The sequence below is a fragment of the Neopsephotus bourkii genome, unplaced genomic scaffold, assembly GCF_033783945.1.
Source record: "Neopsephotus bourkii isolate Nb327-2 ecotype Australia unplaced genomic scaffold, CSIRO-AGI_Nbou_v1 NB_1624, whole genome shotgun sequence".
NCBI lineage: Eukaryota > Metazoa > Chordata > Aves > Psittaciformes > Psittacidae > Neopsephotus > Neopsephotus bourkii.
Window position 1 is genome coordinate 12,367,665 of NW_026902099.1, and position 26,738 is coordinate 12,394,402.

The 26,738-nt window shown below is 36.0% G+C and overlaps 1 protein-coding gene across 1 annotated transcript in view; it reads left to right on the plus strand.

Annotated features, from left to right (window-relative positions):
* The window catches only part of IMMP2L (inner mitochondrial membrane peptidase subunit 2), a 180,175-nt gene extending 158,428 nt beyond the window's left edge, over window positions 1–21,747 (plus strand). The window contains exon 4 of the mRNA XM_061373106.1: window positions 21,684–21,747. Coding sequence (XP_061229090.1) covers window positions 21,684–21,732 — 49 coding nt within the window. The 3' untranslated portion in view covers window positions 21,733–21,747. The remainder of the gene's footprint in view (window positions 1–21,683) is intronic.
* Window positions 21,748–26,738: the final 4,991 nt, after the last annotated feature.

The window sequence follows — 26,738 nt, forward strand, 5'->3', positions numbered from 1 at the left end:
AAATTTTCGGTCAGTGATTAGGGTTTTCTGATTTTTTTTTAACATCTGCTAAATAACAGAAGGCAAAGAACTATGGGTGACATTGGATTTAGCAGGACTTAGGAAATGAATTGATTCAATATAAGACCTCAAGGTAAGATTAGTAAATGCCTAGGAAAACCATAGAGTATGTTCTTTCTGAAGCCTTAGGAAAAAAAAAAACAAGCTCCTCACATAGTGCAAATCTGTGAAGCCTAATACATGTGCACACTAAAAATGTCTGTGTTACACTGATAGAGTGTAGTTTTTAATGATGTAAAAGTTATGTTTGCATCTTTATGGACTGAAGTCTTTCAGTGATGCAGGACTGGAAATGCATTATTATGTGATGTTCAGGCTTTGAGCACAGAAAAACAGGAACTTCTGTCAAAATCTAATGGCTGCATATTCTCTCTGCATCCGTTTGCTAGAAAGATAAGGTGCTTTTGGATATTCTCAATTAAGTTAGAAAGTTTTATAGGCTTTTATCTACACTCTCTCCTCACTGACGGTGCCACTCAGTCTAACTTTATGTAGGCTAAAACATACATGCTTTCAATTTCAGGAACGGTGATGGTGGCAACTCTTGTAAATTGTCTCAAGGTTTTCAGGCCAAACACATTCTTTAGGTAATGTAATATTGTTCTCCTGTCATTCCCCCCTCTCTTTGACTCCCCTCCCCTTTTTCTGCATTTTCACAAAATATAAATTATCCACCATGAGGTCAGCTGTGATAGAAAATGATTGCATTTTTTTAATTAAAAACAAAATCTGAGCAGGAAAATGGCATTTTGTTGTCAGATGTCACCTCTATGCATATTGCATAGTATAATATAGTTTGTTATAATACTGAGTGGACTTCTGATGAACAGATTTAGTTACCAATATTCTGAAAAGAGAACTTGAAATCCCACCATTATCTTTTGAGTCTGTGGCAGGCATTTTTTACCTGCGGGCTGCTTGCTCATGTGAAAGCAAGCACATTTTACATTTAAAAGCACTTCAGTTTTTACTTGGATTAAGTTTCTGTTGCAGCTAGGGAAGTCAGGATGACCTCAAGGCTTAACGAATAAATATGTTTGCTATGTTTTCATTTTACTAAATATGGAAATTGGTGAACATAAAGCGTCTCTTAAAAAATGAAACAAAACACGAAATATGCCACAAAATGAAACCCACCACAGATTTAAAACATGTAGCAAACATAATTTTTTAATCATCTCATTTGTGGTGAGATTTGAAACTCAGAAAACATGGCTACAAGTCTCCAACTTTTAACTCAGCTTAATCAGTCTGATTTTCAGAGCTACATCTCTAAGTAACAGCACTTAGTCATGGGCTTGTGCACTCATGTTCCCACATGGCCAGCATTTGTGAGATGATTTTAATTTGGCCTGTTATGAAGAGAAGCAAGACAAAATTTAACTGTTTAAACAGTAGCAAGTAGTGTGTATGTAGTGAAGTTTACTTTTTTGTTGGGCAGACATAGTAGATACATTTGTGGGTTTTTTGTTTACCTGATTGTATTTAATGGAGGAAATACATAAAAATGCAATTAAGAGAGAGAGGCTGTTGTATTCTTTAGAACATGAAGAACAATGTTAATGTAGTTCTTAGCTTCCAACAAAAGTGTATATGGTATAGGATTTTTTTTAAGTTTGCATTAATTTTTGTTGTAGCATCTTTATGGCTTTTTTAAAATGATAGGGTCATTTATGTACTTTTGTAATATAAACTTTGTGTTTGGTTTGAATATTTTGAATGCGTTTGTTTTGTTTTAATATGTCTTCAGTCTTCCCATCTGTTACATATATATATATATAACCTAATACTAGGTTGTGATTTGATTTAAAGTGTGTAATAATTGTAAAGTTCCATAAAGACCATTTCAGAAATATGAGGTGCCTGGTAAATTCATTACTTCTGATATTGATTAGGTGAGTGTGTTTGATTCTTTGTTGTTAGAAAGCTATTTTTCCTCTAAATTTTATTGATTTAGGCAGCATACACTAGACAATATCAGTGTAATTCATTTACTGTTGCAGCACGCAAAGGTTCACATCTGTTAATGCTTTATTAATGCATGTTTTAGTTGTTAGCCTTTTTGTCTAGGGAAGGTATGGTTATTTCTTTACACACGTCCAAATAGTATTCCTTCTTTTCAGGTTGTGTTCCAAAATGGGATTGCCTTTTTGAGGCAACTGAATACTTTAGGTTCATATAGATTATCGAAAGTAATTTCTAAATTACCACTATCTTATGTATTGCAACTAATGGTCTGAGTACAATGTGTAGTGTCTATGCTAACATGACTATGCTATCTCAGCAGCTGAGCTAGCCCATTTAGAATTAGTTTAGGCATCTCTGTGATGTGCTGACAGCAGAAAATCACTTGCAAAAATTAATGGTATGGGTTTTGTCTGTGCATATGAAGTGTGTACAAGAAAAGTAGACTGCGTATTTGCAGAAATGGTTTAATTCTTTAGTTATTGGTATAATTTTCAATGGGGACATACTTCACAGATTTCTCGGGCTATTCAAGTTCTGACAAAATGGACTGCCTCATTACAACTTCTAACTCCTGTTCATGAATTCATGTTTATGAATTTTTAGGTTTTTTTTCTTGATGCAGCAACAGTGGAGACAAGAATATCAATGAAAAAAGGAAGTATCTCTGTCAGCTTAGAAAAAGTCATCAGGAAAACTCAGCCAAAAGCAAATAATTGAAGCAAGGTTTTTCATTCTAATTAACAGATATTTCAGTGCCTAAATACAGAAATAAGAAAATGGCATCTGGTTCAGTTCAAGATGGGTACCTGTTTGCTGTTTGCATATGACCTTTCTAAGCTTCCACTGTGACTAGGGAAAATCTACCCCATCCCCAGCCTTAAGAGCAAAGCCTTTATCGTTCCTTTAAACTATGAATTAACGCAATCATGTTCCTGTTATCTGCTCCCAGGGAGCAGCAAAAGCAGAGCAGCTCTGCAAGGGGAACGAGCCAAAGGGACCCTGTGCCCTCACAGAGAGACACAAACATGGCAGCAGAGCCAGGATCTGATATTGGGGTCTATCAACAGTGCCACACACAGTAAGTAATGAGGAAGGGCCAGGGGCCATCACAGCAGTCCTGTCAGCAGCAAAAGCTGATGGAACCAGAGACAGGGCTGAAGACAGGGCTACAGTGGGAGTCCAAAGTCCATCCATATAAGAGGATCAGGGACATCTCCCCCAGCATTACTGATCCCAGACTGAGGTGAAATGGGTCTCCTGGGCTGATGCCCTAGTTAAGGCAGGTGGAGGCATTAAGGCCTGTGGTTGCCCTCAAGGCCCAGATGCTTCTCTCCAAAAAAATCCCAATGCACCACTAACAGTCTGATAGTTGTGTTTGTTAAGTGCACCTCAAAAGACAAATGCCATGTTGCTTCATCATCACACATGTAAATCAAGTTTCTTAACAGAATTCCGATAAAACTAGCAAATGTGAGGTACCAGGATTTGTCCTTCAGTTTAGCAATTTGCTAGTAGTTCTGAGGCTTGTAGAAACAAGGCTTTACTAATGTCTATACCCAATCTTTGCCTCTCGAGTGGAAATTCTAATGCCAAGTTTTTAAGAGCAGTTGAAAAACATGAGGTTAGTACCATCAGGCTTTTTGAAGCACTCAGGCTTTTTATAAAAGGGGGTTGTTTAATGAGCCCTTCTTGCATCTTTGTTTATGAACATAGATTAGATGGATTTAAGAATTTCCTTAAGTAGAATTAATGAGAGGTCATGAGTTACTTCTTCTAATCTTGCTTTAAAAAACAAAAAAGCCCAAATAACACAAGCAAGTTACTGTTTGTAAAACTGGAAGTGTAAGATACCATCTTGCCTATTCAAGGCCAACATATATGCATCAGAGATCTTAAATAATACTGATAGCTTTGTCTGATGATGTTTTTCCTCAAGAAGTGACAGCATAAGTAGACAAATCTTTCAAGATTATAGTAATGTTATAAAAATCAATTTCTTTGCTAGAAATTTTATTGCACTTCTGAAGAAGTAAATATATAGAGCGTTGTGATAAGACTGAAAATATCATACAAGGACCAACAAATTAACTGGGGCTTAATTGGGGAATATGTTGCCACTATTTTCTCTGCAGTTGATAGCAATGAGAAATCCCTGGCATTACTGTCATTGCTTAAATCTCAGCACCTTTGACTGATGATCTTTCAGCTTAAGTATTTCAATTTCTTACATCCAAACCCATTTTCCCTGGACCTGGAAACATACAGTTTGGAGATTACTGGTGCACTTCTACTGCCATAAAAGTTAAAGTGTTACTTATAATGAACAAAAAAGGACAGAGAAATTTGGAGAATTAGTTGATGAGTGTTTTGCTTTATGAATTTCTTTTGTGATGGTACAATTACAATAATATATATTTTAACACATATTTTTCCCCTAAATGTATACATTTCATAGAGGAAATGTTTTTATTTTGCTCTGCTTCACATTGTTTCTTCAGCTCAGAAGTGCTCCAATGTCAAGCTAGTAACTAAAGATGCCTTATTTTATGCACGTCCAACCCTTACATTTTTCTTATGGATCTGCCTTGATTTTTCAGTCTTGCATGTTGCATTTCCATCCTGTAAGAACAGTGACACTGAAATCTTCTTGGGTTTGGGACAGTATTTATTTATTTCTGAACTTGCTAATTGAAGTAGCGGTTCTCCCACATGGTAATGCAGAGTGGTCATATCAGCAGGACTGCCAGCTGCTATTCTCAGGTAGTGTTGTGTGGTTTAATTAATACGAGCATCTCTGTGAAGAGTTTATGTGCTCAGTTTCAAGATACTGATACATTACAGCAACGAAACAAATTTTCAGTCTGAAATATCATGTTCCGGAATCAGATAATTGGTGGCTAATTTTGTGTGAATAAGTCTGCTTTGATTTATTGTAATTATTATAATAAAGACAAGAAAGAAAACACAATACACGCTGCTTACTTAGAATTAACTCCTCTGTTATATGTGCTCTTGAAATTAGTGTGCTAGAAGTCCATGGCATGGTAATCGTACATTTTTAACATGGCTATGACCGTATTATTTCCAAACACTTAAGAGTATTAAAGCATTGTCGAAGTAGAGAATTATACCTAATAGTACATGGAAAAATAAGATACATATTGATGACTTCTTTTTAGAAATACCCATTAATGAAAACCTAGTGTAGTATAAATAACTCTCAGACTTTTCAGAGAACTGAAAGAATACCAGTCCTAATAGTTGCAGTCAGGAAGACTAGTTTCTACTCTAATGATATGAAGGTTTACCATGTAATGACCTATAAAACTGGCTCCTATCCAACCCCCCTGTTTTACAGTTGCTACTGGACAGTTTGCCTAGCAACATACTTAATGAACCCCTGGGGATTTTAGACTGTCAGCCAAATGAGGAAGAGGAAGACCAACAGTTCAGATAGACAAAAAATGAAGAAGCAAAAGTGTCTTCTCTGACACAATGCTGAAAAGGCATGGATTTTGCACAGAAACAACTCCTTCCCACTTGTCCTTTCACTTGCTTTCTAGATATGTTAAAAAGTACATTTTACTATAAAGGCAAGGGGGTAAACTTCTGTTGACTTTATCACCTTAATGTCTAAATGTTGTTTGGTTTTTTTGGGGTTGTTTTGGGGGGGAGGTGTGTTTAATTTTTTTTTTTTATTTTGTTTTGTATTTTGTGTTCTTTGGTTTTATTCTTTTGGGTTTTTTCTTTTTATTCTCTCCCCCTCAAGTTTTTGTTTATTGAAGTTGTCTTGGGGAAAATGAGCATTTGAAAGTAAAACAAGATGTAAAAAATGACTGGCAGAAATAACGGAATTTCTGATGATAATAGAGGTCTTTGATTTTGTTTGTCAGTCAAGAGAACTGCTATCTAATGAAAGCTTTTTTTGAGCTTGACGGCTATAAAAAAAAGGTAAAATGTCTTTCAGCATTGTATGTAGTGTTTTAGGCAATGTAAATCAAATCACAGATAAATTTGTTATATATGATGAGGTAATACTTTCAGATGGTTGAAATCTAAGTTAAGTTTTAGTTAATCTTTTTTTTCTGACGCCCTCCTAGATACAAATCTCAATTTGTTTTCTTCAAAAGATATGCTGTATTATTTTTAAAAAATTATTAAATGAGAATTTCTGCTGAGTTTCAAGTTACAGATAGTGGCAGACATTGCTTGGAGGTCATAAACATCATTTTTTTCTTCATAACATATATATTAATCAGTTAAAATAAAAATGCAATTTTATTTTTTTATTGTGGCCTTTTGACTCTGCATTATAACACTGTAACAGAAGGTTCTTCATATTTCAAATTTTTAATTAAAAAAATTAAACTGTTTGAACTCTAGTTCAACAGTAAGCTGAGCTCAGGGACTGAAGTTGTGTGATTTGTAGGATATTAGATGAGATTATGTCAGTAAGTTAATGTTGCTTTGAAAATCTATTAGTACTGTTCATCAAGCTCATTCCATGCACAAACAACTCAGTACTATAAGGCAATATTATCTTATATTCAGTGCTGCCAAAACATGCCTATACTACTCAGGTCTAAAAGTAGGCTGCTATGGAATCAAAAGGCAAAGTGTCTGTCCCTCGTGTATTTCCACAGCATCCTCACTGCAGATTGGAGTCACTGACCTCTTCAGTGCCTGCATATCCTTGTGAAGAAACCAGGCCAAATAACTGGGGAACCTCAGCAGTTTATCCAGATTAGCTTATAGGTTACCTAGGCTATAGGGTTTTTTTCCAAATGCATCATAGGATCACTAAATCAGAGAATGGTTTGGGCTGGAAACCATCTGGTTCCAACCCCCTTGCCATGGGCAGGGGTGCCTCACACTAGACCAATGCTCTGTCCAGCCTGGCCTTGAACACTGCCAGGGATGGAGCATTTATCACTTCTTTGGGCAGCCTGTTCCAGTTCCTCACCACCCTCACAGTAAACAATTCCAGCACTAGTGGACACCAGGCAATATAAACATGGAAGTTATGCCTTAGATTTAGCTTTTTTAACTCCATCCTTTCCACCCAAACATTTCCTTATTATTACTGGTTTGTCTTCACTCAAGAAGTTAAAGTGAAGCCCATAATATTATGTTGGCTTTTATGTTTTAATTACTACTACTTGTGTTTTAGTTACTGCTACTACTGTCTGAATAGGGTTGTCTAATTAAAAAATATCCCTAGTGGAGCTGAATCTATTTATCTAAAATGGCTTTTTTTGGTGGGGGTGCGGGAACTTGCCCAGAGGTATTAAAAAACATAGAATAGAATCACAGAATCATTTAGGCTAGAAAGGGCCTTCAAGGTCATCTAGTCCAACCATTAACCTAGAACTGCCAAGTCCACCACTAAACCATGTCCCAGAGTGTCACATCTACACCTCTAAATACCTCCAGGGATGGTGACTCAACCACTTCCCTGAGCAACCTGTTCCAAAGCTTGACAATGCTTGATGAAGAAATTTTAACTCAAATCCAGTCTAAATCTCCCCAGCACAGCTTGAGGCTGTTTCCACTTGTCCTGTTCCTTGTTACTTGGGAGAAGACGCTGTCACCCATTTGAGAACTGAGAGATTTCACATGTACTAGCAAATTAATTGAATGTGGTAGCACCATGGAAGGCTGAGGAACTCCAGAAAACAGACAAGGTGAATAGGCAGTCTAATGGAATGTAAAATTCATTAGTAACAGATGAGCGGAAGGAGTAAGCTGAGTTACCCTAGGAGTTCCTAAGTGAATTCATTAAATTTACTGTTACCATAAAGTCCGGTAGAACAATGAATACAAGAGTGATTTTTTTTTATTTTTTTAAGAAGAGAAGGTTTAAAAACTGCAACTATTTCATTTGGTCAGGAGGTGAATAAAAAATTTCCCTGTTGAAAGCTAATTATTGGTACAAGGAAGGTAATTGAATTGTGCTGATTGCTGGTACTGCAAATGTAAGAGCACAGATAGTTTTGCTTTTTGCAAACAAAGAAATTCAAAAGCCACAACATTGTAAATACCACAGGGATTACACTTGTCTTAAAACAGTATGTATACTTAATTCAGGAATGCAGAGCACCACTGATACTGAGAATTACTCAGATATAAAATACTGTCCTTATTTGCTTATTCTTCCTGCCTTCTTTTCCAGGACAAATTGCATTCAGTGCAGATATACTGGCAACTGTAAATAATGGGCCTTTAGCAGACATGTCATGCCTTTCTAGCTCCTTCTCAAACTGAAGCTGCAGCTACCTGTGCATAAACACACATAGAGAGAACGAGTAAAAATACATTTGATACAGCATGAATGCCAATTATCAGAGGAAAGCAAAACTAACTGAAATGTATACTATGTGGTAAATATGGGGGTGTTTTCTCAGTGCATCTGCTGTGTAATACAGGTGCTATTTATTAGTATAAAGTTCTTAGCAGGTGTTTGAATTATCTTTTTTGACAAAATGACTTAAAATAAAACATAAACTCTGCTTAGCAGGAAATTCCCATCCATTTTCTTGTTGTACAAAAGGTAGTAATCTGTTTTCATAATAAAACTAGTGTCTGCAAAGTGATTGTGCAAGAAAGTAGTCATTTAAATTAATTAAGAATATAGTAAAGCTGCAGAGGGGTAATTTAGAACCATCCCAAAGAACAAACAAATATCATCCTTTTGTGTCATATTGGCAGTAACAAACACTGGGGTGTTTGCTACACTGTTCTCCTAAACTTCTGTCATTGCATATCACTATATGAGAACACCAGAGAAAAGATTTAGGGAAAGTTATAAAAATCTGCTGGGTTTGAACCTTGCTCTCTCCAAAATAAACTCTGTCTCTGGCTAAAGTTAATTCTTAATTTAATTAAGCCTGAAAAAAATTCATGAAATTGCTTCTTTTATGGATTTAAGTTTTTAATGTGTCTGTGTTTAGCTTGCATATTCACAGGTAAACCGATACCACTGAATTCTTACCCTTCTGGAGTTAAATTTCAGTGAAATAGTTTCCAAGGTCTAATTAAATTTTCTTAGCAGCCTTTAAGGTGCTATGGAAGGCACAGCTTTTCTGGAGCATTCCATTTTTGACTAGTAATCAGGCAGTTAATTTTATCATTATTGTTCTTAACCATGTTGCTAACCTTTTCAAAGTCTATAAACCAAATCTTCATTCTCTGATGTAATTACAGTAAACTCCTAATATGGACATTTTGTCTTTCCTGCTTTTAGTTCTTTGCTGATACAGAAATTTTATGTCATGTTATGACATCTAGGAAAAAAAAATAAAAAAGGTGTTTAGTGGTAGCTTAAATGACTGTAAATGTAAGAGCTACTATTTATTCAATTCTAATGTGATACCTGTGAAGTAAGGAATTGGATATTTCCTAGAATGCTTATTCAAGACACATATAGTTCATAAAATGCTTTTATCCAAATATTTTTTTCATGTGTGTGAAATACAGAATCTCCTGATTTTGACGAATGAGAAATAGATTTTGCAATGCTTTCCATTTATAATACTGCATATGCATTTAGGAACTCAGAATCTTTTGAACACTTGGGTATCTCAGATTGAGTATATCTGAGATATATTCAGATTTCTGCCCTGAACAGAAGCTGATAAAGCAAATGATACAACAACCGCAGCTCTCTGGGTCTGTGTTTATAAGCACTTACATGCCTAAGCATATGCTAAATTTTATTCTCGTACCTAGCTTTAAAGGCAATGAGTGCAAGATTAGAAAATTGCAAGCATGTCCTTATATGAATTGACAAAGTAAGGGTAATGTAAATGCTGAGTTTTGTTGGTTTTAAGGTAGGAATCAACCTTGTCATTTGTGCTATTTGTAGTAGTTGCTGGTTATAATTAACAATAACATATGCTACAGGACACGTGCATCTATTTTTTTTTATATTTGATAAGTAGGCTAGAGATTATGAATGGCTCATTCTTCTATCAAATTCCTGGGAAACCTTTGTTTTTAAATGAAAGGAACAAAGCAAGGGTGCATGAGCTAACTAGGAAATAAAAATTGCAAGAATTTTTCAGTATAATATCTTGAAACAATTAGAAAAATGGGATTTCTAGTACACAAAATTTGAATAAGCAGTAGAAAATGTGAGTCTTTCTCTCCTTTTTCTAAATAGATACAGCACATTTTTCTCTTGTTGTCCACAAGGGAAACATATCCATGTACTTTATAAAGCAGTAGTTCATGCTGAATGGATATGAACAGTCATTCAGAGAACAATTGATTTTCCAATATCGTAGAATGGGTTGGAAATTTGTGCATTCACAGCACTGTACAGTATTAACATTTATATATAAATTTCACATTAATGTGACTGTTTTAATAGGAAAATATTTTATACGTGAAACCAGACCATCTTAACTGCAGCAGGGATTTTTTTTACCAGTATCTCCAAATCAATTAAAGTGTGAAATCTCTATAAATGTGAAGTAAGTAGAATAAAATGCTAAATTTTGCCTTACTGTGTTTAAATAAAGAACTACAAAAAATCTCTAAGAGCTTTGATATTTCCTAGAGTAATGTGAAACATTTAGTCAGCAGTTTTTGTAGATACTATTTTATCTATAATATCAAAGTCTGAAGCTTTCAGAGTATTATAAAAAAAGTCATAGAATCACAGAATTATTGAATAGTTTGGGTTGGGTGGGACCTTTAATGGTCACCTAGTTACATCTACATTTTCAATGAGATCAGGCTGTTCAGATCCCTGTCCTGCAAGACCTCAAATGTTTCCAGGGGTGGGACATCAACTACCTCTCTGTGCAACCTGTTCCAGTGTTTCACCACCCTCACTGTAAAAAACATCTTCCTTATATCTAGTCTAAATTTACCCTCTTTTAGTTTAAAACCACTAGGCCTTGTTTTATCACAAGCTGTACTAAAAAGTTTGTCCCCACCTTTGTTACAAGTCCTCTTTAAGTACTGAAAGGATACAATAAGGTCTCCCAGAGCCTTCTCTTCTCCAAGTGGAACAAGCCTAGCTCTCTCAGCCTGTCTTCATAGGAAAGGTGTTTAGCTTTCTGATCATTTTCACATGATCTCCAGATCCTCTAGATCTCCTCTAGATCCACTTAGGCAGGTCCATGTCTTTTTTGTGCTGGGGCTCCACAGCTGGATGCAGTATTCCAGGTGGCTCTCACCAGAGCAGAGGGGCAGGATCACCTCCTTCAACCTGCTGCTCATGCTTCTTTTGATGCCTCCCAGGATACAATTTGCTTTCTGGTCTGTAAGCGCACCTTGCTGGCTCACATCCAGCTTTTCAACCACCAGTAGCCCCAAACCCTTCTCTGCAGGGCTGCTCCCAAAACAAGAAATGGTGCTTTGCTTGCTGTTGAGATTAATGTGAAATTTGATGTAGGGGTGTTGATCTGCTGGAGGGTAGCAAACCTCTGCAGAGGGATGTGGACAGGCTGGATCAACAGGCCAACAAGGCTCAGTGCCAGGTCCTGCACTTTGGTCACAGCAACTGCATGCAATGCTACAAGCACGTGGAATTTACTCAAGGGAAGGCATCAAGCTAATGATTCAGTTAAATGCATGAATAGTGTGAAATTTCATTAAATAAGATGGATTTGCTGGCCTGACCAGTGTGCCTGTAGCATTGCAGAGGATTGTTGTGACCCAAGTGCTGACACCATCACTGAGCCTTGTTGGACCTAATGCAATTGCCTTTGGACCATTGATCCAGCCTGTCCACATCCCTCTGCAGTCTTGCTGCCCTCAAGCAGATCAACTCTGCTGCCCAACTTGGTGTCATCTCAGATTTTGAGTGTGCACTCAATCCCCTTATCCAGATCACTGATAAATTAAACAGAAATGGTGCCCCGGGGAGCACCACTTGTGATCAACTGCTAACTGGATTAATTCCATTCACCACTACTCTTTGGGCCAGGATTGCTGATAAATGGTTGAAACTAATTCAGTCCTCTATTCTTAATATTTCCCTCTGTCTCCAAGCTTGAATTTATGGTTTGACCAGAAAATTTTCTTATATGTAATGTAATATCCCAGACTGCAGGACTAAACATTTAGTTTCACCACTATGATGACAGTGCCATGAAATTTAAGAACGTGGGAAAATACAGACTACTTTATAGTATCAAAATATTTCCAAAGTGGTCCAGAGGAAAAGTCCAGTCCAAACAATACCTTGCTCAGAGCTTTAGACAGTCTACTGGAAATATTGTGATTAATAATAGTAATATGGACAAGTGGAAAGATTATAGACAGAAAAAAAAATAAAGAAAAAGAAAGGATGTAATCAAGAAGGAATAATAGAGACTAAATCCACCCATTCCTTCAGGAAAATTACCTGAAATATACATGGAAAATGCAGCAGAAGTCAAGACATTCAGTCACAATGGAGAAAGCTGATAACAAGTAGAGCTTGTAAAAGGATATGAGATAATACTATTGGCTAGTAGGAATATAGAGCACATTAGAAAATATTTTTTTTTGTAAGCTGAGATACAGATATATAAAGTTCTGCTTATCAAACCATTGATCAACAATCAAATATATAGACAGGGATATAATAATAGTTATATTAAAATCACAAGCTTGCCTGGCTTGGTTTCCTGTCTCAGACAATGTACAACAGAAGATGCCTAGTGAGCAACATGGGATCAGGGTGACTTTCTAAGGCACTTTTTCATAATAAATCTTACCATTTCCTTAAATTTCTAGATCTCATGGAATTCCTCACCTGGGGGAACTTTCATGTATAACAGCCTTTCGTGGACTCTTTCTCACAAAGTAATCTGAGCAATGTTTTTAATCTATGTAAGTGTCTATCATTCAAAGCATCCTCCTGATGTGCCAGTAAATTCTAATATTTTGACAACATGCTAAGCATATATGTGATTTTTTTAATTTGGGGTTATTTGTTGGTTTTTTGGTTGGTTGGTTTTGTTTGTTCATTTTGGCTTTTTTTCAGCCAAAAGTAATTACAAAGCCTTTAAAAAAAAACCAAACCAAACCAAAACAAAAAATAAAACCACACAGGTGTCAAAACATTTTTCCTCTTAACCGAAGAATCGACTTTCACAAGTATTTCATAAAAATTATCTTAGAATTCTAGAACAGTCAACATGCTAATAAGTGGATGAACCCTAATATATAATAATAATCTGTGAAAACAAAGCACACTAAATCAACACTCTTGAGATGATTACAGACTTATTAGACTGTTGTCCCTGGTCTGAGACCCACCAAGGTGAGTCAAGGAAAGAAACTGTCTCCCCAAATACTTTGCAATATATAGGGGACTATTACCTAAAGAGGTGTTAAGATTTTCTCTCTGACAGAGAAGAACACTTTGAGGATTGTGTAAAATTTATTATGACATGTTTTAAGCAGAAGGAAGAAAGGCAGGAGAAACAAAGGTGAATTTGGTAGGATCTGGTGGCTGAAAAATTGGACATGAACCAGCAATGTGTACTTGCAGCCCAGAAAGTAAACCATATCTTGGACTGCATTGAAAGAAGTGTGACCAGCAGATTGAGGGAGATGATTCTGCCCCTCTGCTTTGGTCAAACCCCACCTGGAATACTGATCCAGCTGTGGGGCCTCAGCATAGAAAAGACGTGGACCTGCTCAAGTGGATCTAGAGGAGGGTTGTGAAAATGATCAGAGGGATGGAGCACCTCTCCTGTGAAGAAAGGCTGAGCGAGTTGGGTTTGTTCAGCCTGGAGTAAAGAAGGCTTCAGGAAAACCTTACAGCAGCCTTCCGATACCTAAAGAGGAGCTACAAGAAAACTGGAGAGGGACTTGTTACAAGAGCATGTAGTGATAGGACAAAAGGGAATGGCTTTAAACTGAAAGAGGGTAGATTTAGGAAGAAATACTTTACTGTGAGGGTGGTAAGACACTGGAACAAGTTTTCCAGTGAAGTTGCGGTTGCCCCATCCCAGGAAGTGTTCAAGGTCAGGATGGACAGGGATTTCAGCAAGCTAGTCTAGTGGAAAGATGTTCCTGCTGATGGCAGAGAGGTTGAAACCAGGTGATTTTTAAGGTCCTTTCCAACCCAAACCATTCTATGATTCTAAGATTCTGTTTCCACATTTTGTTTCCCCATTGCAGCACAAAATAAACTCTCACTGAGCATCACCCCCACAGGCACTAAGAATTGATTGGGGTAGGCTTATTGGTTCTGATGTATGCTGACAAACACTTTGATTAGTTTTCTCTAAGACTTCAAACACACTATGCCATCAAAATAGTTTGCTTTTTTGTCCACAGGCAAAAGAACTGCCTGTTACTAAAATGCACAACCTTTGCTTCTGCCTTTGAGATCCTAATAACTAACCTTTCAAATGGATAGCAACAACTGTGTCAAAACCGTATTGTGCCCTAAGATATACACTTAGGAGAGCCACACCTTAATTAGTCATGGTAATTGTTGAGAGAACACCTACAAAAAGTTAATCGGTTTCATTTTACCTTCTGGTATTGTTGTACTTTTTCATTTAAAACAATAATTAATTACATCAAATTAGGCTTGGTAACTTTCATTAAAAGTCAGTTTAATAGTAGTTTGTTTGACTGTTAGCTCTTACTTCTATGTTATGATTGAAACCTGTGATCTTAACATTCCCCCCTAAGCACTTGCCAAATTTTAACCCAGTTCTGAAGAGTCTTAGGTCTACCTTAATTCCTGTCCCTGATATTTTCTTAGCATCCTTCAGAAACTCACTGGAAAATTCCATATGCAGGGAATTAATTTGTATTTAGAGAACATGTTTCTTAAAGTCCTGAGTCATATAGGTTTCCATTAATACATGTTCTTCAAACTAACAAGTCAATCATGCTACAGCAGCATTTTTGTCAAGTTGCTAATGACAGAAGAAGGTAATATTTAAATCCATGCTTGTTCAAAATTTTCTACTTTTATAGTCTCCTCCACTGAATCTACTTTTTAATTTTCCCTGCCAGGTATCAAACAGTTAAGTTCAACTAAATCTCTATACTCTATACCTTCAGGTTGTTCCTATACAGGCATGTTAGTCAGGCCAGCAAATCCATCTTATTTAATGAAATTTCATACTACTCGTGCATTTAACTGAATCAATAGCTTGATGCCTTCCCTTGAGTAAATTTCACATGCTTGTAGCATTGCATGCAGTTGTTGTGACCAAAGTGCAGGACCTGGCACTGAGCCTTGTTGGCCTGTTGATCCAGCCTGTCCACATCCCTCTGCAGGGGTTTGCTACCCTCCAGCAGATCAACACCCCTACATCAAATTTCACATTAATCTCAACAGCAAGCAAAGCACCATTTCTTGTTTTGAGAGCAACCCTGCAGAGAAGGGTTTGGGGCTACTGGTGGTTGAAAAGCTGGATGTGAGCCAGCAAGGTGCACTTACAGCCCAGAAAGCAAATTGTATCCTGGGAGGCATCAAAAGAAGCATGAGCAGCAGGCTGAAGGAGGTGATCCTGCCCCTCTGCTCTGGTGAGAGCCACCTGGAATACTGCATCCAGCTATGGGGCCCTAGCACAAAAAAGACATGGACCTGGCCAAGAGGGTTGTGAAAATGATCAGAGAGCTGGAGCACTTATTCTATGAAAAAGACCTTGATATAATAGATAAAATCATATCTATAAGAAGTATTAAGTGTTTCACATTAGGAAATCTCAAAGCTCTTAGGGACTTTTGGTATACCTTAATAATTTATTTAAACACAGAAAGGCAAAATTTAGTATTTTATTCTATTTACATCGCCTTTGTAGAGATTTCACACTTTAATTGGTTTGGAGATACTGGTAAAAAATAGTGTTTGCTGCAGTTAAGATGGTCTGGTTTCACTTACAAAATATTTTACTGTTCAAACAGTCATGTTATTGTGAAATTTCTATATAAATTTTAATACTGTACAGTCCTTTGAATGCCCAAGTTTCCAACTCATTCTACAGTACTGTACAATCAGTTGTTCTCTGAATGACTGTTCATATCCATTCAGCATGAATTACTGATTTATAAATTACATGGATATCTTTCCCTTGTGTACAACACAATATGCTGTATCTATTTAGAAAAAGGAGAGAAAGACTCACATTTTCTACTGCTTATTCAAATTTTGTGTACTAGAAATCCAATATTTTCTAATTGTTTCAAGGTATTATACTGAACAATTCTTGCAATTTTTATTTCCTAGTTAGCTCATGCACCCTTGCTTTGTTCCTTTCATTTAAAAAAAAAGATTCCCAGTAATTTGATAGTAGAATGAGCCATTCATAATCTCTAGCCTAGTTATAAAATATAGATAATATAGATGCCATATTTTAATATACATATAACTTTATAAATATAAATAAATTAAAATAAATAAATATATTTTATATAGATAATCTATATTTATAAAGTATAGATTACAGAAGTTTAGTAGAACTGTATTGCAAACACCCCCGTGTCTGTTACTGCCAATATGACACAAAAGGATAATATTTGTTTGTTCTTTGGGATGGTTCTAAATTACCCCTCTGTAGCTTTACTATATTCTTAATTAATTTAAATGACTACTTGCTTGCAGAATCACTTTGCAGACACTTACTACCTTTTGTGCAACAAGAAAATGGATGGGAATTTCCTGCTAAGCAGAGTTTATGTTTTATTTTAAGTCATTTTGTCAAAAAAGATAATTCAAACACCTGCTAAGAACTTTATACTAATAAATAGCACCTGTATTACACAGCAGGTGCACTGAGAAAACACCCCCATATTTACCACATAGTATACATTTCAGTTAGTTTTGCTTTCCTCTGATAATTGGCATTCATGCTGTATCAAATGTATTTTTAGTCGTTCTCTCTATGTGTGTTTATGCACAGGTAGCTGCAGCTTCAGTTTGAGAAGGAGCTAGAAAGGCATGACATGTCTGCTAAAGGCCCATTATTTACAGTTGCCAGTATATCTGCACTGAATGCAATTTGTCCTGGAAAAGAAGGCAGGAAGAATAAGCAAATAAGGACAGTATTTTATATCTGAGTAATTCTCCTCAGTATCAGTGGTTCTCTGCATTCCTGAATTAAGTACAAATGCTGTTTTAAGAAAGACAAGGGTAATCCCAGTGATATTTTAATGTTGTGGCTTTTGAATTTCTTTGTTTGCAAAAAGCAAAACTATCTTTGCTCTTACGTTTGCAGTACCAGCAATCAGCACAATTCAATTACCTTCCTTGTACCAATCATTGCTTTTCAACAGGGAAATCTTTTACTCACCTCCTGACCTAATGAAATAGTTGCAGTTTTTAAACCTTCTCTTCTTAAAAAAAAAAAAAAAAAAAAAAAAAATCACTCTTGTGTTCATTGTTCTACCTGACTTTATGGTAACTGTAAATTTAATGAATTCACTTAGGAACTCTTAGGGTAACTCAGCTTACTCCTTCCGCTCATCTGTTACTAATGAATTTTACATTCCATTAGACTGCCTATTCACCTTGTCTGTTTTCTGGAGTTCCTCAGCCTTCCATAGTGCTACTGCATTCAATTAATTTCCTAGTACATGTGATATTTGGCTTCAAAAGGACCAGTCCTCAACCGCCCAAACATTAGAACAAGATATTGATTTTCTACATCTCCAAAATAAAAAAGGACCACTCAATCTTACTCTTTCATTTCTCTGATCTTTTCAGGCTTATCTTAAAATTACTGCCACTGAATCTGAGTAGAAAATCAATAGCGATAAGGCAATTTTAATAGAGCCTGTGACATTTTTTTAGGAATGCAAGTTGTCATTTAGGTTTGAGGAAGTTTTGAGGAAGTTTTACTGGAGAGATGAGTCTGTTATTTTTCTCAAATAATGTAAAAATTTGCATCTCCTCTATCTTTTCTGAAGATTAATATCTGCATTATTTTTCCATTTATAGTAACCTCATAATCTTCAAAGTTTCATAATGTTTTATTATTTTACATGTATGCGTTCATGCAATTTATGCTGGAAACCTAGTTGCAGATTTGACGGCCAAATCTTGTTTTGTAGCTCCATCTCCATCTATAGTTATTCAAAAAGCCCCTTTTTTATTAGCAAGGAAGAAAATGGATGTAGAGTATCATATTGAGAAAGGTTTCTGATGAACAAGGAATTATGACCGTGACATTAAGTAACATGGAATTAGTACTCTGATCATAAAGTAAAGCCATCACTGTTGTTCTATGCTGTCACTACTCTGCACAGCAACTTATAATCAAAAATAAGGTGCAGTATGTCATACACCAGTATACATCCCTTTTACTGTATAGAATAGATAAATGAGAAAAAAGCATCTGATGAAGGAAATAAATCATGTGTGAAATTCGTGTGAGAAAACAATCTACATGCTTCCATAATGTATGTTATTGCTGAGTAGCCTAACCAATTACAGAAGGAAAAGGTAACCTCAGTTTAGAGCTGGTACGTTTTGATTAAGTCGAAATAAGATGAGTGTCCTTTCTAGGTCCTATTAAATCTCAGTTGTAATGGGTATTTTCTAGCTTAATTTCCTTCAAACTTTTCTTGAGTCAGCCATTTTATTATGTGCTTATATATGTTTAACTTAATCCCAATATAAATATTTTAATTCAGTCACTAAAATGGGTCTTGCCTGAGTGGAAAAAGAGATGAATTTGTTCTTTTGATCTAGATTTACTGGAAATGGATCATGGAATACTTTTAATTGAGAGGGACCTGTGGAGACCTTTGTGCTCAAATTGTTGCTAATTTTATAGTTTGATCAGGCTGTTCATGATCTTCCTTAGTCAACTCTGAAAACAATTGTGAATTTATTGTAGCATGTGTCCTGGATTCAGCTACAAATTGTGAATTTATTGTAGCATGTTCAATGAGAACATGTCTTCATTGAACCCTTTAATTCTTAAATTCTTGAACTATCAGTCATAGGACTTCTCTTAGCCGTGTAGGTGGTCTGTATCATACCAATACACAACTTTATATATATAATATATATTGTTCTGAAGTAAATTATTGTTGATACCCTAAACTGTTAGTCACACTAATTTTTTTTTTTATGTGCATAGGAAGAAAAGCCTTTTTCTCTTTGAAAGTACAGGAAAATTCAGAATTCGGCTTACATTTGTCCAAAGTGTAATGCTAGTTGCCAGTTCTTAGAGAAAGTAAAAAAGAATTCTTCTCTGTGATACTGAGAATATGAAAATATTACAAAGAATCATCTTGCTTTCAAAAAAAACAATTGTGGATTTGTTTATCTATTATTTAGGACACCGAGTGGTGAAAACTAAACAGCATGTGCCTATTTTTGTAATAATACCTTTATGACTTATCTGAATGAGGGGATCATGTGCACCCTCAATAAGTCTGAGATGACACCAAGTTGGGCAGCAGTGTTGATCTGGAGGGTAGGAAGACTCTGCAGAGGGATCTGGACAGGCTGGATTAATGTGCCAAGGCCAATTTGAAGACGTTCAGCAAGGCTCAGTGTCAGGTTTTGCACTTGGGTCACAACAACCCCATTCAATGCTACAGGCTTGAGAAGGAGTAACTGGAAAACTGCCCAGTGGAAAAGGACCACCAAAAGTTGGTTGATTACTGGTTATGAACATGAGCAGCTTGTGCCCAGCTAGCCAAGAAGGCCGGTGGTATCCTGGCTTGCACTGCAAATAGAGAAGTAATTGCCCTTGCTGTACTCAGCACTTGTGAGGCCTCACCTTGAACCTTGTGTTCAGTTCTGGGCCTCTTACTACAAGAAAGACATTGAGGTGCTGGAGCGTGTCCAAAGAAGGGCAACAAAGCTGGTGAAGTGCATAGAGGACAAGTGGAATGAGGAGTGGCTGAGGGAACTAGGGTTGTTTAGACTGGAGAAAAGGAGGCTCGGGAGATGTTATCACTGTGTACAACTACCTGAAAGAAGACTGCAGTGAGGTATGTGTCAGTCTCTTCTCCCAAGTAACAAGTGATAGGAAAAGAGGAAGTAGCCTCAGGATGTGGCAAGGGAGATTTAGCTTGGAAATGATGAAAAATTTCTTCAGTGAGTGGTCTGTAGTTGAGTCACCATCCCAGGAGATATTTAAAAGACATATAGATGTGGCACTTAGGGCATGGTTTAGTGGTGGACTTGTCAGTGCTGGGTTAATGGTTGGACTTGATGATCTTAAAAAGTTTTTTCCAACCTAAATGTGTCTATGATTCTATGACTCTCTGAGGGTATAGAACAAATCCATGCCCCAAAGAAATTAATTTTTTGAGTAATTAGTAGTACAAGAGGAAAGATTTTCTGGATTAACAGTTTCACAGTTTTTTGAAAGGAGGAAGGCAATTTGATTTTTTTTTTCATGTTGATGGGTTTATTCTAAAGTTTTTATATTCCAGGAAAAATGCATGCTATTTACAGCTAGTTACTTATGTCTTCATTGGAAAAAGAAGAAGGAAACATTCTCATATTCAGTTTTACAGTCTGTTGCCCTACATTTATGCAAAATCATGCCATTTAGATATGTAGTTGGAGCATCATAATGAAAATGTTATGAGAAAAGATCTGTAACAAATTCCTATGAATTTAGTCCAAAGTTATAGACTCAGTATATTTGAAATAACATGTAGCCAGATTTTGAAAAAGAATGGAAGTATCTGTATGCAGTTAGTATATGAATAGAGTTTTAAAATTTAGAACTTTAAGAGGCCTAACAACTTACCCAGACTATAGCATCTCTATAAGAGTTCTTTGATTTAGAAAGAAATAAGAGGATATTGTCAATCAAAACTTTGAAGTCATTTCAGCTAAAGTATTTCTGCTTCTCTGAAGGGATTACATTGCATGTATAATCTGGGGGGATATAGTTCCTTTGCAGAATTATTCAGGTTGGAAGAGAAGTCATCTAGTTCAAACTCCTGCTCAGAACAGGGCTATGAATGAGATCATGATGCTGATGATTTTGTCCAGTTGGTTCCTGAAAAACCCCAAGAAAGGAAATTATATATCTTCTCTGTGCAACTTGTTCCCAAGATTATTTTCCTTATAATTAATTATTTTTTTTCTCTATCTAGTTAAATATAATTTCCATTTGTAGTTCTAACTCATTTTTCTGCTCTGCATCTCAGTAATGTGCCTGACTGTTTTCTTAGTAGCAACCTCTTACGCACTGGAAGTGTGCTTCTCCCAGTCCTTGTTTCGAGGTTGAACAAACCAAGCTGCCTCCGACTTTCTTCTTAGGGCAAGTGCTTAAGTCTCTAATGGCTTTGGAGCTAATCTCACTTGGTCTTGTATGGGGGTGTGTGTCTGGATCCAAAATTAGACACTGTATTACAGAGGCGGTCTATCAAGTGATGAGTAAAAGGGGAATAATTGTTTCCCTCAATCTACTCACTACTCTTATGTTAATACAGCCTAGTATGCCGTTAGCCAACTGTTCTTATGACCCCCAGGTATTTTTTTTGCACAGTTCTCCAGTGAGGCACTCCCAGGTTTGTACTCATTCAGGAGTTAGTCCATCCTAGATGCAGAACTTTACAAGTCTCTGCTGAATTTCATTACAGTCTGTTACGCTAATTCTCCAGCCTTTCTAGATTGCTCTAAATGGCAGCCTTATCTGTCCTCAAATATATTGACTGCATCCTCCAAATTAGTGTTGTCAAACTGATAAGGATTTTATCTCCTCCTTCAGGTCATTGACAAAGATGCTAAACAGGTTAAATCTCAGAACAGAGCCCTGAGGAACACCACCTGTGACTGGCCTCTAAACAATGCAAGTCATTAACATTTACTCTTTGAGTGTGGAGTGTTGTCCAAACTACCATGGACATGCAATCTAGGTGTATGAATGTTGGGTCTTTCCAAGATAATTAGGGCTGGTGGGAGTAATATTAAGCTAATGTGCCTTTCTGTCAGACTAATAATGTTCAAATGCACTTAGACCCAAGCTAGTAAAAGCCCTGAAGTGCTTCATAGTGCTTTATGGACTGGCTGATTCAGATGTTTCCAAATTGCATTTGAAAGGCATCTTTAAGTGGAGATATATGCTTGGAGATTCAACATAGAATCATAGAATCATAGAATGGTTAGGGTTGGAAAGGACCTTAAGATCATCAAGTTACAATCCCCCCCGCCATGGGCAGGGACACCTCACACTAAACCGTATCAAGCAAGATCAGCTCTGTTTTCACATACAAACGCCTAATTGACTTATTCAGTCTCACTTATTTCCAAGATTTCACTGAGTTTTCAGTGAGTTTATTAATGGTTTTTAAATGTGCTTAAAAATTAATTTATTTTAAAAAGTTTCTGTTACTGTAGCTTGCCTGTTTTGTATCAGGTTTTTTGAATATAACTTAAATGTATTAACTTGCATAACTTAATATTAAATGGAATCATTATTCTCTTCCACATTTCCACTTCCTAATTTTATTATGGTTTCTTTGTTCTCCCCCCTACTCCTGCTCTTCCTGTTTTGTTTTTTTTTTCTTCAAGTGTTTATTCTGTATGACAATAAGTGGCTTATTTTTTTAGTGGAATACACTTGCTTTGGATATGATTTAGAACAAAATTGAATAGATTCCAGTTTCATTTATTGTCTTTAAATGATTTTTGACCTAATCCTTTAGAATTAATTATTTTTAAAGAATTTTCAGGCTTCTTAAAAGCAACGATAAAAATTGCTGTGGCTCTGGTAATGTTTAGAAAAATCACAAACCTTAATTGGTTATTAGTGGCATTATAATTGATGCTGTTAAGCAGCTCCTGGACCTTGAGCTCTTGTCTTTAATTAAAGACAGTAATGTTTTTCCCTCTGAGATTTCTTTATGAAAGTATTTGGCTTAATAGCACAGGGTTATCAGCTTTCAACTGTCTTCTGGAAGAAACCTCCCAAATGACACTACCTCTTGTATCTGCCTTTCTCATTTTAGCCAGAATTTCCAAGCTTACTCTTCTTTATTGCTTAAGCATTTACTTCTTTTCACTTTCAAATATTTTTGTAACTTGGTGAATTATGGCTCATAAGGTATGGAAGTTGTATTTTTATTCCTAAGCATGATTCTCTACTGCTGATTTCAGAATACTCATAAAGTGGGACTACTTACAGATTTTTTTCTGTATTAATATTTTGGCCAAATCAAAGCACACAGTCTTGCTGTCTTCTCCTTCTCCCCCATTCTTGTTAAATCTTGTCTTAATTTGAAACTTCTGTCTATGTATCTTTCTTAGTATCTTAGAGCTCACTTGTTTTCCGTGGCTGTTTCTTCATCTCTTTATCATCAGTTTCTCTCAGGTTTTGATAACACTGTCAATTCCTCTTGTTCAAAATTTGCTTCCAACTACTGACTAATTTCTTGCTACTTTTAATTTTTGTACTAGCATGATAGGCTGTCTGACTCAGTGTCTTAACTAATTTCTTTTCAACAATCTTTCCTATACATTTCCTCTATCTTAATTTTCTTCTTCACAGTCATTAAAAATACATGCAGCATCCTTTGTTCATTCAAAATATTTTTTTCCAATGTTTATTCATTTCATGGTGTCATAAACTTGTCCTCTTTGCCCCATTTTTACAGCTCTATTCTCTTCTGATTTGTTCTAAAATATTTCTATCATTCTATGTTGCAAGTTTTTTTTTACTGTTGATTTATCTACCACTGAGTGTCTACAGTTTCTGATTTTTCCTCACATTTTTTGTAATACTTACATGGTGTTCACTGTATTAAGGGTTCTAGCAAGAAGAATTCAGATTATTTTACACACATCCAGTGTGATGGAATATTAATTTGAGGAAGGGAAAGAAGGGTTCTGTGCCACAACGATAAACAAAAGAACTGATGCTGATAGTGGGAGAATGATGTTGCATGACATACAAAGGGAGCTTTCACGTGTAAGATAATTGAAGCAACAAAAAAAAATCCAAATGAAGGAGACAAAAGGAAGAGGAAGACAAGCTGAAGCCTAAGAAATCCTGTAGGAAGATAATTAGTAGTTAGAGATGAATAGCAGGAGCCGGCACTTGCAAACTTTTTAGATCAGGAGGAGTAAGAAACCATGGTAAACCTACATGTTTGTGGTATCTTAAAGTAATTTAACATATATTGTATGGCATATTACTTTTGTTTGTAATTAAATAATATCTGAACATACAGAGCTTTCCTTTGGTGGCACTTAAAATTCTAGACTATCCAATATTTCTTTGATAGATACTGAATTATTTAGTCATGAAACAGATACTTTCCACAATGTATTCTATTCTAAACATTTAAAATAAATAATATCGTTCTTCCCCATTTTGTCTTAATTAAAAATAAATGTGTTCAATTACATGAATGATCTACATCACTTTTATACTGTCTTTAATAGAACCAGGGATATGCAAATTTTTGAGGGCCATCAGTCAGAGAGATGTAGTGATAGGACAAGGGGTAATGGGTTAAAACTTAAACAGGGGAAGTTTAGATTGGATATAAGGAGGAAATTCTTTCCTGTTAGGGTGGTGAGGCACTGGAATAGGTTGCCCAGGGAGGTTGTGAACGCTCCATTCCTGGCAGTGTTCAAGGCCAGGCTGGACGAGGCTTTGGGTGATATGGTTTAGAGTGAGGTGTCCCTGCCCATGGCAGGGGGGTTGGAACTTGATGATCTTAAGGTCCTTTCCAACCCTAACTATTCTATGATTCTATGATAGGTTTAGGTGGCCGGGCTTTCGATCATCTTCGTAATGTCCAAAATACTTGAAGAGGCCAGAGTCTAGTATCTGTTAAATTCATTGGAAGTTATGCATCTAAATGCTTTTGCTGTATGAGGAAGTACTAGTGGGCACTTATCTACCTCTTGATGTGGTAGAGAAAAAAGCCACAAATCTTTAACAATATATTTTTGTTTCTTTTATTCTAATTTTTTAGTTAACTAGCCTCAGGAGGCTTTTCTCTTTTGTGTGTGTTTTTTGCGTAATATGTTTATTGGTATATGCTTATAAATTCTTATATGCTTTTGAAAAGCCATGAATAATAAGGTTATTTTCTTTCTGTTTTCTCTGATAATCCAAATCTTTCACAAGCTAGAAATAAGTTGAATTTGCTCTAGCTGTAGTGATCGTCCTCCATTTTATTCAGCTTTTCTAAGACTGAGAGAGCAAGTGGGGTTTAGTTAACATATCATTTCAGAAGAGTTGGCTGTTGAGATAGGTGGAGGAACAGATTGCAGAATTTTCAGGGTTGCAGCTTTCCTCTGTCTGCACTTGAAAGTTGCACTCAAATCCACAGAACAGTTCAGGGTTTTTTTCTGTTCTTGAAAATTCTATAATAATAAAAAATAGCATAGAGAAGGTTGCTCTGGCAATACGTTTCATAGGAGACTGAGGAAAAGATGAAGCATTAATGAAGTAGAAACTAGCTAGTTAAAAATGAGAGCTGCATGCCCACACTGGTGTGATTCTTTGTAGGAGCAAACAGTGGATCAATGCTAAATGAATGAAAGGAAATGGAAGATGAGAGAGAGGCTGAATTTCCTGGAAGGAAGTGAAGGAAATAATTTTGAATTGGACTCTAGCAGCCTGAAGAGCAGCAGGGTGATTTGGACATGATAATGTAAATATATATTTATAAGTAGTATGGGAGTGGACAGTGCGCTTCTGGACTTGTCAAACTAAGAGTGGGGAAGTCATGGGGACAGCTTGAGTACTGAAATCCTCTTACATGGCTCTAAAAGAAAAGAATTGAGATATTGCTGTGTATGTGTTATATAATTTAGGTGTAGATAGGTGGACTTGTGCAAGTAGGCATTTTAGGAAAGCATTGTTTCTTATTTTGGAATACATTGTGTGGTACAAAAATATTCAATAAGCACTTATTTTGCTAAAAATGATCATGCACTTGTCATCAATACCTGCAGAGCATTTATGAAATAAATTGCATAAGATTTTAACATCCCATTTTATAGTAGGTGTTAAGGTAAGATTAAATTAACCTAAAAGAGTATAATTGATAGTTTGGTTTAATTTATTCCTTTTATTACCTGATATGTAAAGAAAGATGTAGCTGATTACTGCAGTTTAATGGTGGTAGTTGATTTACTATACTGAGACTAACTTTTAATGGTTAGATTTTATTTTGCATAATTATTGGATACTTTGCACTTAATTTAAAAGAGGTAATTCTAACTCTCTTTGTAGTGCTTTTATCTTAAATGTTAGACTATTTAGAAGTGGCTGATATTTGTCATATGGTTCTGTGTCTTATAAAATCATTCCACCATTATGTCAAAGCATTGTCTTCTAGCTGTCTTTAGTAGTCTTTAGACCGTAACCCAGTTTCTTTGGTGCTATCAAGTATTCAGCTGTATATTTTTTAAGTTTAGCTGAAATTCATGATAGAGACCTATACAAAATGTTAATAGCACAGAGTACAACTTTGCTCAGAAAATAAGCATTTTTTGACAAGAGTTTGCCCTCAAATGTTATTCCAAACAGCCAACTCAAGGAATCTGACTTGTGCTCACATGCTAGATGAAAAAACTATAAACCCTTTGACCTGTGTAGTATATGGATGCTAAAATGCTTGCTTTATAGAATTTAGGAATGGACTGGAAGAAATATGTGTAGATGAAAACAATCATTACTGAATTTGATGTAGCTTTGAGATTCCCCAAAGCATTATGGCTATTTGGAGCACAGCGTGAAATTTTCATCAACATGAACAAGGAACAATAGCTACGTAAGGGTAAGGCAGATGGAGTTGTTTTCCAC